General features: G+C 48.3%; 1 protein-coding gene across 1 annotated transcript; it reads right to left on the minus strand.

The window, feature by feature from the left end:
* Positions 1-5,012: 5,012 nt before the first annotated feature.
* Positions 5,013-14,293, minus strand: LOC149339564 (trypsin 3A1-like). Its single transcript, XM_089550511.1, has 6 exons — positions 14,112-14,293; positions 11,477-11,571; positions 10,609-10,697; positions 9,265-9,545; positions 7,558-7,733; positions 5,013-6,096 (listed from the first exon to the last, which is right to left on the minus strand). The coding sequence occupies exons 1-6, from the start codon at positions 14,203-14,205 to the stop codon at positions 5,938-5,940; spliced, it is 894 nt and encodes a 297-aa protein (XP_089406637.1). The 5' UTR covers positions 14,206-14,293; the 3' UTR covers positions 5,013-5,937.
* Between the last annotated feature and the right edge of the window lie 273 nt (positions 14,294-14,566).

Below are 14,566 nucleotides of genomic sequence, written 5' to 3' on the forward strand. Positions count from 1 at the left end.
TGTTGCCGCGGCAGGTCTCGACGCACGTGTACAGTAGCACGTGCGCTCTCGCTCGCGCGCCTGGAGACCGGTCGTGGCCGCGGCAGCTGCTCCCGCGTGACGTCACGTCACGTGCCGACTCGGCGCTGCCCATTGGTCAGTCGCAGAGCGACCACACCGACGCTGCGACTGGATTCCAACCGGACGGAACTTGGTCGCAGGCCGTCTGCGGCTAGACCGACGGCCCTCCCCAGTCGCAGACCGACCGAATTCGCAGCGTCGCAGGCGAGAATCGCATGCATGTGAAACGGCCCTGACACACGGCTTGGTCGGAGGCGAACGGCCGCCGGCGGCCGTTCGCCTCCGACCGGCGGCCGGACGCCGGGCGCCCGTTCGCAGGTTTTTCGCGAGGAAATCGCTCCATGTGGGTCGGGCTTAAAAGGGCTGCGAAACACTGCTTGGGGGGATACTGGCAATACTTCAGGTGGGTTCTTTATGTCACACAGATGCTGACTTAAAAATAATTACAGGAATCGATGCACAGGAACGGGAGTTATTCAGTGAAGAAATTTCAAAATACAAGCAAACAAAACGCTGCCCTCGACTCGATTTTGGCGGGGCTTCCCACTCCTATTTCGCTCTCCCAACGACAGCACCTGGCGCAACCAATCAAAACAGCCTGCCAGAGCACGTCGCGGAAGTTTGCACTCCATGGTTGCCTGCTCTCTGTAACTCGTTCTTGATGAGACTGGCGGCGTCGTTTCCATGCCAGAGCGCCCCTGGTGGTGAATTTTTATTCTACTTGCTTTGCAGGGCTTTTATCTAAGACAAACAAGTTGTTTTTGTTGATCTGATATAAAACGCAGACAGGTGACAAAATGTGTCTCTATTTATTCACACAATTTGCAGTATATTTACTGTTTGTCCGATCATCAAGCTCGCGCCACGTGATGTCATATCCGCTGCTCAAACCCGCCACTGTGTGGCGCTACCATCAGAGCCATGAATTCGTTTTTGAGAGGACATTAAAATATTAAAAAACGGTATATGCGCGGTATTACCGACGCTAATAGCACCATTATAACTCACTGTATGCGACCAACAGGCAAAACAGTCAACTAAGAATGTATTTCTGGGCCCCTTTAAAGGGGCTGCGAAACACTGCTTGGGGGGATACCGGCTATACTTCAGGTGGGTTCTTTATGTCACACAGATGCTGACTTAAAAAGAATTACAGGAATCGATGCACAGGAACGGGAGTTATTCAGTGAAGAAATTTCAAAATACAAGCAAACAAAACGCTGCTCTCAACTCGATTTTGGCGGGGCTTCCCTCTCCTATTTCGCTCTCCCAGTGACGGCACCTGGCGCAACCAATCAAAACAGCCAGCCAGAGCACGTCGCGGAAGTTTGTACTCCATGGTTGCCTGCTCTCTGTGAGACTGGCAGCGTTGTTTCCATGCCAGAGCGCCCCTGGTGGTGTATTTTTATTTTACTTGTTTTGCAGGGCTTTTATCTAAGACAAACAAGTTGTTTTTGTTGATCTAATATAAAACACAGACAGGTGACGAAATGTGTCTCTATTTATTCACACAATTTGCAGTATATTTACTGTTTGCCCGGTCATCAAGCTTGCGCCAGGTGATGTCATATCCGCTGCTAAAAACCCGCCACTGTGTGGCGACACCATCAGAGCCACGAAGTTGTTTTTGGGAGGACATTAAAATATTAAAAAACGGAATATACGCGGTATTACCGACGCTAATAGCACCATTATAACTCGCTGTATGCAATCAACAGGCAAAACAGTTAACTAATACCTGTGCTACACGGGTACTTTCGAATGACATCTGAGTCGAATGGCATTCGAGACTTGGAATGGCATTCGAACTCGACGGACTCCCGCGGTGCTACACGGCACTTTCCAAACGCATTCGAAATTCTCGGCTCGTTTTCAGTGTACAACGACGACGACGGTCACACTAGTCCGACAACGGCACTATCACGGTGAACAGCATCATGTGATTATAGTGAACTATCCAGTTCACTTTAATATTGTAGTGGGACAAGTTTTTTGGCTAAACGACACCGACGAATCCGATCGGCGGACGGTCAGCCTTCATATGCCCTCGGGAGTTCGGCGGCTGAGCGAAAACACGCTGATGAGGGGACAGTGCGAATACATGCGCGCTTATACATTATCCGTATTGGAAATAAGCGAAGCGAACGGCTATATTTCACATGTGCACACTTGGACACTCGATAGCGATAACCACTTGCCAAATTAATTTCAGTCGACGACGACTCCGTTCCCTTCAGCGACGACTAGGCCTAGCGAATCCGCAGGGTTGGATCGGTGATTGCGGTGGTTGTGAAGAATGAATTCACAAGTTTTAGCGAATGCAAATGGTCAACGAGTGTAGTTTTGACAACAGGGACATGAAATCAACTATTGCTTACATCGCAGGACGCGCATACGATGAACGGGAAGCGGCGGTGTGACACGAGCTGCCGAGCAGTGCTTTACGGCCAGCAGCAGTCGTCGCCGTCGCTAGCTGGTAACTAACAAGTTAGGCCATTTCAGTTAACGCGAACGGTCACCAAACATACTTCTGGATAAAGTAGCTTAAAATAAAGTACTGGGCATGTTGGAGGAAGCCGGGAAAATTAGCGAGGAGCGCCGATCATCCGATGTAAACAACCCGGCTGTCAAGTGTTTCTCAGGCGAGCGATCGTGTCGGCGCTTCCCACAGATTGTCGCACTGCGTAAACAAGCACGCGTACAACCGGTACAGAAGAGAAGAGATTATTTAATAGAACTAAAGCGCATATTTCGTTTTGTGTCTTGCAAACGAGCACAAGCTGTTCATACGAAGCGATGTAAACCAATGTAAACAGCAGTATGACTGCAGTCGTCCTCATCGGCGCACTCCTGGGGAAATTTCATGCTCACGCGGTAAATGTTCATTGGTGTACTATTATCTGCAAGCACTCACCTAGACGGAACACGAACTATTTGCTAAACAAACAGCAGAAAAAAGCGAGTAGCGGGTATCGAAATGAACAGCCACAGAGCCGAAAGCAGTCGCGCGGCGGTGGGCGGGGCGAAGAGACGGCGGCGGCGACGCTATTGGTTGGTTCGGGCTGTGTTCGCGTTTCGAAGGCATTCCAAAATCTGGAATGTCTCCGCGGAGCTCCTTCGACTGGAAAGTCATTCCAACCGAATGCCGTTCAAAAACGTCGTGTAGCAGCGCACATTTGGCATTCGAGTCGAATGACGTTCGGTTGGAAGGCATTCGAAACGCCCGTGTAGCAGGGGTATAAGATTGTGTTTCTGGGCCCCTTTAAGGGCGTTCACGTAAAACTTCCGAAGGAATTCTCAAACCCAGACGAGCGGCATGCGTTACTGAAGGAGAGGCGAGGAGAGCTTTCAGAAAGCTGGCTTCCTCCATCGAACATTCGCGGAAAGGAGGCCTCAAGTAAGCTCAGGAAGACTTCGAAGGAAAGGAAGCTTTCAGACAAGGGGAAGCTTTGGGCCAGTTGGTCTGACATGTTGGAGAGGAGGAATAACCAGCTGTCAACATGTCTTTTTTTTTTCAATAAACTTCAGTTGCTAGTTACTGCTCGTCCTGTCCCCTTCTCGTTCTTCAGTCCTGTCAAGTTCGCGGTTATTCCTCCTCTCCAACAAGAAGCTTTCAGAGTTCCTCAGAAGCTCTTTTTTTTCATGCATGAGTAAAGCATTTTCTGCAGGAGAGAACAGAAGCAGAGGCCGGACTACTCCCGCGGTCGCGCTACCGGAAGCGCGCCGCGACTGTTTGACTTGCTGGAGCGAGTTCGTGGAAAAGCGCAGTCATCGGTCACCCCGGGGTGACCGTGCTCAACCCGGGGGCCTGACTCAGCCACCAGGTGTCGGGTTCACGTTAGGACAGCTGGTCACCTTCCTCTACCTCCCTCTACAAATTTCCAACCAAACACTCTCGTTTGCAGACGGCAATGCCACATTCTTCTTCGAAAAGGGAGGGGGGAGATGTCTCTTTATCTGTATGAGAGCGAAATCGTTGAAAGGACACAATAGAGCCGGGGCGCGAACGCGAGTCGAGACAGGTTCTCCTCAAGGAAATGCATCATTGTAACCTTTGCACAACTCTTCTTTACACTCTATCTCAAATGCTGGTACCATCCAGAGGGGCTTCACGTTTACGCAGCTTTTGTGGGGGAGCCCCGCATGCCTTTCCGAAGGATACAGCGGAGGACTACTGACTCATCTCCCCTCGCGCTAACCCCTTCAGGCAGCAGGGCAGGAAGTGAAAACGTGTCTGTGAACAAGGGTTTTTGGTTGGAAAACATCTTCCTGTAAGTCAGCTTTCCTGGAATTTTGCAAAGACGCTTACTCTTGAAGCTTTTTTTTTTTTTAATTTTGAGCATGCAAGAAAATAAGAAACTGAGATGGTGCAATGGAAAACACACATGGCGTATGCGCAAGCTGTGGGTACTTACCTTTGATATGCCCTCGCTTTATTTTATTCGTTTTTCGTCAGGAAAACAGAACGAGAAACTAACTACGGTTCCCTGTCGGCCCCTATGTAGTCTATTATTAGTGCGCTCAGCGACCCCGTCTTTTTCCTTATAACCAAAACTAGCCAGCAGAGCTATGATGCATACTAGAATCCTCAAAGCACACAGTACCTTGACTTGCAGCCAAACTGCGTCGCAAGTTATGCTAAAAAAAAAAAAAAACATTTCTACGAGTGTAATCTAGCTGTGAACGGTGGTACGTCGCCGGAACAGGGGAGAGTGGAGTCTATCTTCTTCCGCAGAAGCTTCTGACGCAGACTGACACAAAATGCAGTTTTTCCTGCATTCGTTATAGTTAATCAGGCTCAACTAAATCATCCAGGCAATAAAGAAGCAGCGTCGTGCAGGTAGATAGCGTTGATGACATTATGAAAAAATTCCCGAATAAGAAAAATGTCTACATCGTCTAGACGTGCACCTTGCATTTCACACAGCTGCATAAGAAGCAAGCGAATGGAGGTCGGATTTTTTTAGATTTATTAGAGTTCTTTGATAACAGAGCATCTTAGAATAAGCACTGGATTGAAATACTGCAAAGCGGCGGGCGAAAACAAAAACACAAATGACTAGCTAGGACACAAGGGACCAAAAAGCGTACATACAGACACATATAAAACAAGGTAACAAGACAAACACACCGAAGTGAAATCCCGATGCTCTCCTAACTAAGAAGTTCCAGAACAGGACAAAATCAATGGCACTTGCCAACACTAAACCGCACACACAATTGAGCGTGCAGCTTTGAAAGACGTGAAAACCATGAAGTTAGTTGCTTGAAAACGGGCACACTAAATTATCTTACAAAAAAGCGTATGTACAAAACTCGCACGAAATAAAAAGATACACTTTCCAAAAATCCTCATCAAGACATATAATCACCGAGATGCTTCCATGCTACTGACATCCGCGTAGGCGAATCGCATGTGCATTGACGTGTAAAACATGGAGACGTTTGCCGTATATATATACAATAAACATAGCTATAAACTGGTTTACGCGGAACAACGTGTTGCAGGGCGCATATTACGCCATGTGAAACTAAGAGCGCCTATCCACATTGTTGCTTCGTCGCAAGTTAGTGTGCGCTGCGACACTTCTAGACAGCGCATTTCACACGTCAGAACTAAACCACACAAAAAACTTCGTAAGAACAATTCTCTCAACCTTCCGCCTCGTTGACACATGCCTTAGGTGCATTATTAAAGCACCCTCGGCTGGCTTCCATGCATACGAAGCGCGAATCTTCTCACTTATGCAATCCTGCGTAAAAGCCGAATGCACAACGAGAAACCTAATGAGGTTTCAACATAGCTCGCCCCGTCGCCGGTAGCAAGTCGTAACCGGCTTATTGCAACAATGCCCTAAAACAGCGCAGGTGAAGCCTTCAGGAGTTGATGTACTTGTCGAGCCAGGGCTTGTATTCGGACACCCGGGTGTAGAGGCCAGGCAGGAGTGGTCGGGCGCAACCGAATCCCGCGGAGATGACGCCGATCAGCACGTACTTAACGCCGTCGTTGAACATCAAAGGACCTCCGGAGTCGCCCTGCGGACAACGCAAAACCATTTTGGTGAGTATGCAGCCCACGATGTGAGAAATAAAAAGGGCGACTAGAAATGCGCGCTGCACAGAACTATAGTTATTCACGTACAGGTGCAGGCAAAAGTAAACGAAGCACTTTTATTTTTTTCACTCCCATTTTCATTATCATCATCAGCTTGACGACGCCCACGAGCAGTGGACGGTAGTTTGCTTTCTCATGGACAAAGTTTCTTCATTCCCTAGAGAAAATACATTATTGCATTTATTTATTGATTGATACTGCGATATTTTACAAGACCTTAGCAGGGAATAGAATGGAATGGCACGCTCCGTTTACGCATCGCCGCACCCCTGTAGCTGGATTGGCTTTAGGAGGAAAGTCGTCTTCTCCGCCCGTCGTTACCGAAACGAGAAGTCGGTGCAGAACGGTTTGGCATTGGACGGTGCTGACCCCAAAATGCCAGAGCAAAGTAAGACACTGCGCTGTGCGCACTATCGTGGTGGAAGGCCTGGTATTGACATCGACCACCGGATGTTCTTAACGATGCATAAAATGTTAAACACAGGACTGCCTTCGAGGCACAGTGGAAATGACGTAGAGAACAGACAGACGAGAGCTGTCGGATTCAAGTGGCATATTAAATGCACCAGTTGCAATCGCGATTATCAGATTGTCGATGTGCTCAGCATGAGGACGTTATTTCAGCTTTACCACTGCTGCGAGTATCAGGAGAGAAGTAATAAATAATGAAGGACAACAGGGGAGGGTGAGAAAGGATAAAAAAAAGCCTTAGCAAAGATCGCGAAATAAAAGCAAGATGACCCCAGGCAAAAATTTCTAAATACTGGCCAGTATTCTAACTGTACGTTCAAGAACGATGGGACCAGGCAGTCGAGAATCGCATATGCTAAGTTATTTGAAGCGTTAGCTGCTCTGTCATGACCTCGGCTACACTAGACTTCAAGCGCGTGCATTCCTGTGAAGTCACTGGAACAAGGGCTACAATCAATATCGGCAGTGTTTTTCTCTGGTAATAGATGCCCTCTGAAAAGAAAAAGTCCATAAGCACGAAATAATGGCATGCACCTCTTTTCGAGGACTAAACGGCTGGACTGACGTCCTTTCTCAATTGCCGGTGGCATTTCCTTTGACTTGACCGGCACGGAATTCGAAGATGGCTTCCCGTATAGGCAATAAGCCAGTGCGGGGTTTCCTCAACAGAAGCGAGATGCGTCACGTAATTCGCGAACAGTTCCTAAGGGCGATTCAGGCTACAAATAACCCGCGCATGCGCAGACTGTGTGGCGCCTGACCTCACGGGCCCAGCCCTCACTCTGGTTTTGTCTCATTGAGAACGTCTCCGTGCCCACTCACTGAGAAAGTATGCGTCTACGTCTGAGTCCAATAATAGTCCCGACCGCTTTGTTACGCGAGCCTCGCGACAGGCAGTCTGCGGTTGTTACCTGGCAGGCGTCTTTCTTGCCTTCCTTGAAGCCGGCGCAGAGTTGCATCTCTTGAAGAACCACCAGCTTGCCAGACTGGGCGTACCAATTGTTGCACTCCTCGTTGGAAACGATGGGCACAGTCACCTTCTGCAGAATCTCTTTCCTTACTCCCGAGAAGCTGTCGACGGGGGAATCTACAAGGGGGAGAACAAGAAACCAGTGCGTTGAATGCCCGTTGTTGTACGCCCCCAAAAGTAATGGCGGGAGAGGGCAGTGCTTCTCCGTAAGCAATACATACTCTGCCGAGGATGGAGAATAGCGATGCGGTGCGCATTTAGTGCCTCCATGTTTATGCCCTCGCTCGCTCACTGCGACCGAATAACTTCGAAGAACGTCGGCCTTGCCTGACCGCTGCGACTGACGCGTTCCTTTCATGTCATTACTGCCGTCGTCGGTATTTTGAGCTACACTGTACTTTGGGCGTCGCGCATTTTTGACGCAGCGGGCGAGCGGCGTTATGGTAGGCCGTTGCACCCTGAAAGAGACACAGCGCTGGCCCGTGCTTGTGACGCACATGTAAGTGGTCGAAGGGTTTAATGTTGGCATCGGCCGACATGCCTGCACGCTGCAATGGCAATGCCTCATGCTTGGGATATCTTCCCCATTACAAAGGGTGCACAGTGGAAATGGCCTCGCGAGTCGTAATCGCCGCATTTGTGGGGTTTCGATTCAGCAGTCGCTGATCCTTGCGTGCTCGAGGGATTTGCAAGAAAATTCGAAAATGTTGTGCAATGTGCGCATTGTTTTGTATTATTCTGGTTTCCAGAAAAGACGGCTCAGAGCAATTTATTGCTATGGAGACAAGAATTAAAACCTGTTACTCTTTTTCGAAGTATATCCCCCCGGCCAGACGGGATTCCGTCATACTCTCGACTGCATTTACCACGGAGCTGCAGCCCTCGATGTAAAAAGAAAAAAAAAGTAAGAGCAGTAAGACCGCTAGAATGCATCCCGAATGAATGTGCCTCAAGAATAAGCCGTGTACTGGCTGGATAGCAGCCAAAGGCAAGAGTGAGTGTACTACATCTTCGTGGTAAAAGAAAGCCCTCTAGGTTATTTTTATGCCGCTATGAATATCACGCGCTTATGCGTAACTTACAAGCATACGCGAATGAAGACTTCAAACGAATTCGAAGATCACAATATGTCAAAGTGGCGTAACCAAAGTTCTTCCCTTAACGTTTTCAACCCGAAGCTGCCTTTTTAATCCCACACTCGTAAGCCTAAGAAATAAATGTTTCCAGACCTGTGCTATCCCGAGTAAACGTGCCAGTTTCGAAAGATGACAAATCTACCAGTACCCGACAGGAATCTCCCATACGTTAAAGAGTTTGCAAAACACCGCCTTAAACTTTTCTTTGGTTACAGCACAGTCATTTCCCCTGTCCCAAGAACCGCCTGCGTTTTAATCATGCTGCAAGGAAAAGGAGACAAGGGGCTTCGGGTGACTAATTCAGGAACACCAACTCACTAATGTACTTTATCTTCTGGGCAATTCACTCGAAATTCTTATAAGTTGCGACATCATCTTTATAACGCTCTCCAAGAAAACGGACTGAAAGAAGAAGCGAACAAGGCTTCAGCTGGCGATAACGAAATGAAGCTGTTTCCAACACCGAGTGCATTGAAGTGGTTAAAGACAAGTGCATAGCGGCTGCGACCTACCTTTGTCGACGTCTTTGACGTTGCCCCAGCCGGCGACGGTGGCCGACTTCCCTTCTAAATCGAGCTGTCCGTCCGGGAGGCAGATGGGAATGACGTAACGATTAAATTTCACGTCTTGCGAGAGCTCTAGCAGAGCAATGTCGTTGTTGTAGCGCTTGGGCTGCGAATAGCGCGGATGGATGATGTACCGCACTAGACGGATATCTTGCGGCTCACGGTCCTCCTCGGTCCTGCCAATGTTGTACTCTCCAACCCGAACGCTGAACAACCGTGGTGGCTTGCTAGAGGCAGACGGAAAACAGCGGTTTGGGATCAATGCAAGAGCAGAAATGAGGGTTCCGCACACACTCAGAAATCTAGATGGTCGTTAGATGTTACGAACAGTAGCAACCACAATAGCAAGAAGAAAATAATTATAAACTTTCAGGGATGCGGTCTAGTGAAGCTACAGTGGACTTCCAAACAGTTAAGGGAGGGAGGACATTCAATTTTGCTGAGTATGTATACGCTCTGCAATGACGCGTACGAATTTACTAAGCATGGATCACCACGTGGAAGTCGTCAGTACTCTATAGCTTCCGTTGCCAGACGATGGTTTCGACGTTACAAGTATGACATCTCGTGAGGCAGACCAAAACTGCAATATAACGACTGCTTTTAGTTGTGATTAATTCAAACAATTCAAACTACTCCAGAAGCCGGATTGGCGGCAAGTGGTCAAAGCTCTACTCTATTGCAGTTTTTATCAACTATATTTACCATATTACAGTTTTTACCAGATCGCAAGTGATCTGGTGCTCACTTGTGACGTTTCAACCGTCTTCGACTGCTGAAACTGAAGCTGCATGGCAGAATAAATTCAGTTAGGTACTGAGCGTAGGCGAATTTCGCGTCTTGAGTCATGTTTACTAAAATCTTACGCATCATTCGGAAGCAAAAAATGCACTACTAAATTTTCGGTGTTCTTACCCCTTAAGAATGCATATGGAGATTTCACATGCCTTTTGCTGTTTTATTTTGCTTCTTAACGGCACTGTTGCCTTCACAATGGCCCTAGCAGTTCTCTTACCCTCAAGTCGCTTGAAAGATGTTAATTCTGCCGTTAGTCAACCTGCGTAACACAAGCTCAAGGGCAACGGGCTGTATGTCAATTTCACCGCAAAAAAAATATATGCGGACTGGCCGACGCCGCCGAAACACAGCTGCCGCGAAGTCCTTCCACTAAGGAAATAAAATGGTCGCAACTAATTCCGACCCTTTCACAGCTCATTCCAGATGCCGCGTCATAGCTTAGCAGCACGAAAGATCGAAGAGACTGGTGTGTGAGAGCCAGTCTGGTCTTACCTGCGAAGGCAATGGGCTGCCGTGACGACCCAGCGTTTGTTGAGAATGGCTCCACCGCAAAAATGTTGACCGTACAAACGCAGAGATGCCTTTGGTGGAAGAAAAAAAAAAAGCCGAAGGTAAACCACACGGGCCAGCCACACAATCGGATACATTTCAGCGGCGCCACTGACAAGCAGAAAAAAAAAGGCGATTTGGCAAAACGCTACTTCTGCATTTTTATTCGTCTGTGTCGTATTGGATCTGCTGCTTTTGAATAATGAAGAGCATTTAGCTAGTGCATTTTATTGTCAAGAACAACTTATGTCCTTTTAGAGAAATTGCCAAGGGCAGCATACTCTTCCTAGTGCCGCAATGAGTGTCATACGGTTCAATTATTGCAACCCTCGATAACGTTATGCGGTGATAATGATCATATAACATCGCCCGCTAGAAAGCCCTTGCTTAAATAACAAGACATCCCATTGTGTTAAATGAAATTTCTGAAGCAGGAGGGACAAGCGCAGTCAGTATCTGTCGGACAAGGAAACAATTCGGAACTGCAGCTGCAAAAATTGCAAAGAAGACCCCTCGGGCCAATATCGCGATGTCGGGGCTAATCTCCTAGCCTCAGTGAAATGGGAATAGCTGCGACGTCATGATAATCGGTCGACGGCATTTGGTTGAGTTGTATATCCGACTATAAACAAAAAGCTACCTGTGAGAGGGCAGAGAAAAAGACTTTTCGTGAGGGCGCCGACTCATAATGAGAAGGACTCAAAGCACTGAGGTTCTCGCACCTTACCAGTTAAGCATACCAGATACAGTGGATGGTTTAAGTAAACATTGCCAGAGAACTAAAGTGCAAAGCAAGGAAATGGGTACGCACCACCCACGGAAACTCTCCGTCGTAGGCATCGTGACCGCCCACGATTCTTCCATCTCGAATCTGCTGCTTCCCGCACTGGTAGCTGTTCTTCTGAGCTGCAATAACAAAAACGCAGGCGGGAATGAGGAGATGAAATGATATCGCTTCAGTTGCTCACGCTAGCTTAAAAAGTATTGAACATCAATGATGAGTGAAGAAAGTCAGTTGCTCACGCTAATTTACAAAGTAATGAACATCAATGATGAGTGAAGAAAGTCAGTTGCTCACGCTAATTTACAAAGTAATGAACATCAGTGATGAGTGAAGAAAGTTGGGGTGAGTTGGCATATACTCATGATTCACAACAGCGCAGCGACCCCGGACAAAAGGGCGACTAGGCAAGCGGTTGTTTAGTCTAGTTTCTCTTTTTTGTCCGTGTTTGCTGCGTTGTTGTGAATCATGAGTATTGAACATCAATACGCAGGGAAATGGAGGCACTGTTTCTGATGTTGTAATTAAGCAGCGCCAGCAGTCAAGGCGTAGGTGATGTGAAATTGGGCGGTTGAGTCGAGGGCGTACTTTATGGGCTGGAGCCGTAGAAAGTACGCCGACTGTCTGATTATGGCCAACTTGTTCACGGATGCAGTCAAGCGGTTTACTGGTGACCCCCGTGCAGTGGTATTTAGAGCACTGCACGTTAAAAATAAAAACTAAGCGGCTCACTTCGTACCAGGACACGATGTCGTTAAGTGTGAAGACAAAGCTACATAGCAGGCGAGCATTGCGCGCCGTGAGATCTCACGACACGAGATCTCGGTTTCATGACACGTAATTAAGTCGACGAAAACTAAAAGGTTGTACTCGTGGGCACAACGCAGACGCATGTATCCAGCAGCTAGTAGTGCTAAACATACGCTTGCACTTTTTTGCGCTGCTGCCAATAGACAACTTGCAGAAAAACGAGCGCCCTCTACAATTTTCCAACCGAAAACCCTCGTACGCAGACGGCAATCTCGCATTCTTCTTCGAAAAGGGAGAGGGGAGACGTCCTGTATGGGAGGGAAACTGTTGAAAGCACACAATAGAGCCGAGGCGCAAACGACAGGACCGGGTCGAGACAGGTACGCGTCAAGGGAATGCGTCATTGTAACCTTACACTCTACCTCGAAAGCTGGCAATGTCCGGCGGGGCTTCAGGTTCACGCAGATTTGGGGGCAGCCCCGCACACATTTTCGAAGAAGGACACAGTGCAGGGCTGCTGACTCATCTCTCCTCGCGCTAAACCCTTCGCGCAGCATTGTAGGAAGCGAAAACGTGTCTGTGAATGAGGGTTTTTGGTTGGAAAACATTTTCCTGTAAGTCAGCTTTACCGCAATTTTGCAAGTTGTCCATTATATTGAACATCGAGGCTGCAATATTTGCATTGATGAAAAAGAAAAACTAGGAAAGAATATAGGACAACATCCGGAACTACCAAAGTCCTTTCAGAGCTAAAAGTACAAGCTAAGAGTTGAGTACAACAGGAGAAACCAGCACGCAGAAGAGGAAGTTGCCCAATCTCTGGAAACTCGCTATTACCGAATACACGAAAAGTTCATAAAACCCCAAACGACTGCAGTGCCACCTTCTCATCAAGACGGCGTGCGAGGCACGGCGTGTTGGTAGAATGAAAACTGCTGCCGACCTTTTCATACGTATACCGCACAAGGTGTGGTGACGTGGCACCAAAACAAAAAAAAATGAAAGCTAAGTTAGGGTTATAACAAAAAAAAAAGAAATACGAAAGGACCAAGAATGGAAAGAGTGGTAGCTTCGAACTCACTAATAAAGTTCCAAGGGCCGCGGAACTCATCGCAAATGCCCCCGTTAAACAATGCCTCGCGGTGAGAGCTATGAGCCGTAAACGACACTTTTTTTGCTCACTTTTCCAGTCCAGTGATCGCAATGCGGCAGCGCACCTATGGGAAGCGAAGCAGACGCAAGCCAGGCGAATAAGGAAGTCGGAAATGGCCTCGTGTTGGTGCTAGATGGGCGCAATACTAATCGCCCCATGCAAGGGCGGATAGAAGCACAGAAGAGAAAAAGGAAGTGGAAGCCCAGGAAGCACCAGCTAGCGGTCGAAAAGAGCGGCAGTGGGTGATGTTTACATACAATGGCAGAACGAGCGAAAGATGCGCCGACAGTTTCACGTCCCGATTAATGGCATGTCTGACACGAAAAGGAGAACAGCAACTGCGAGGTTAACCAGGGAAATTTTCCAGCGTAATAGGCAGAGAAGTCCGTAAAGTGCAGCAAAAGACATGGCAGTCAGCAAGTGCGTGGAACGAAGACCACGTGGTTGTATGAACCAAACTACAGAAGGACATTTAAAGTCGCGACGACAAGTTGAATCCTGCACTACACACCACCCAACAGGTTTTAGAGTCACAGTAGGTAACAAAAGCAAAGAAAAAAATGAAGTCCGGAAAGTTATCGCTAGTTAGTAAGTTGTACAAATATAGGCCTAAACAGGCAAGAGGAACAAAGGACACGAAAAGGACGAAAGTCAGCCGGATTCTGCTGTGCACATTATTGCAAATCTGGCTTTTATCCAGCGCACCAGACCGGAAGTTAGCCCACCGGATATTGGACCGCGGATAATAAAAGTTCTACGTACCAACGGCAGCAGCATACGACGCAACCGGGCGCAACAAAACCACGCTCCAGGCCATCACAACAGTCAACGAACTACAGCGCACGTGTGTCCACATGGCTAGCGGAGGTCGATATCTTCGCTTCTGGCGACACGCCTTCACGACGGCAGGGCGACTTCGCGCTCGACTGACTTCCGACGTCGGCTTCCTGACACCCGCTTGGCCGCGACCTGCGCAGATACTGCGCTGGACGTCTTCTATTGGCCGCCAGGGGGCCCCACGCGTGGTCGCGTGACGAATAGGGTGCAGGACCTTGGGGCAGCGAGCGCGTTCGCCGCCACCGGGGAAACAGGGGGCCTCGTTTAGTTACAGGCGTTTGTCATCGGACGCTTCGCTGTCGGATGGAAGATCGTCACAAGGAGGAGGAAGGGGAAAGAGGAGGGCGCCGAGGGTGAGAGTAGAGTGGAGAGAGGGTCGA

This window comes from Amblyomma mixtum, chromosome 6, assembly GCF_055824585.1.
Source record: "Amblyomma mixtum isolate Tamu chromosome 6, ASM5582458v1, whole genome shotgun sequence".
Classification (NCBI taxonomy): domain Eukaryota; kingdom Metazoa; phylum Arthropoda; class Arachnida; order Ixodida; family Ixodidae; genus Amblyomma; species Amblyomma mixtum.

What these genes read in the sequence shown, in the direction of transcription:
- LOC149339564 (XM_089550511.1), bottom strand. Translation starts at nt 14,205, where the DNA reads ATGTGGACACACGTGCGCTGTAGTTCGTTGACTGTTGTGATGGCCTGG. An exon ending in CGTCAAAGACGTCGACAAAG is followed by an intron (nt 7,734 to 9,264) that starts GTAGGTCGCAGC and finishes TCCCCCTTGTAG; the next exon opens with ATTCCCCCGTCGACAGCTTC. An exon ending in GCAAGAAAGACGCCTGCCAG is followed by an intron (nt 6,097 to 7,557) that starts GTAACAACCGCA and finishes CGTTGTCCGCAG; the next exon opens with GGCGACTCCGGAGGTCCTTT.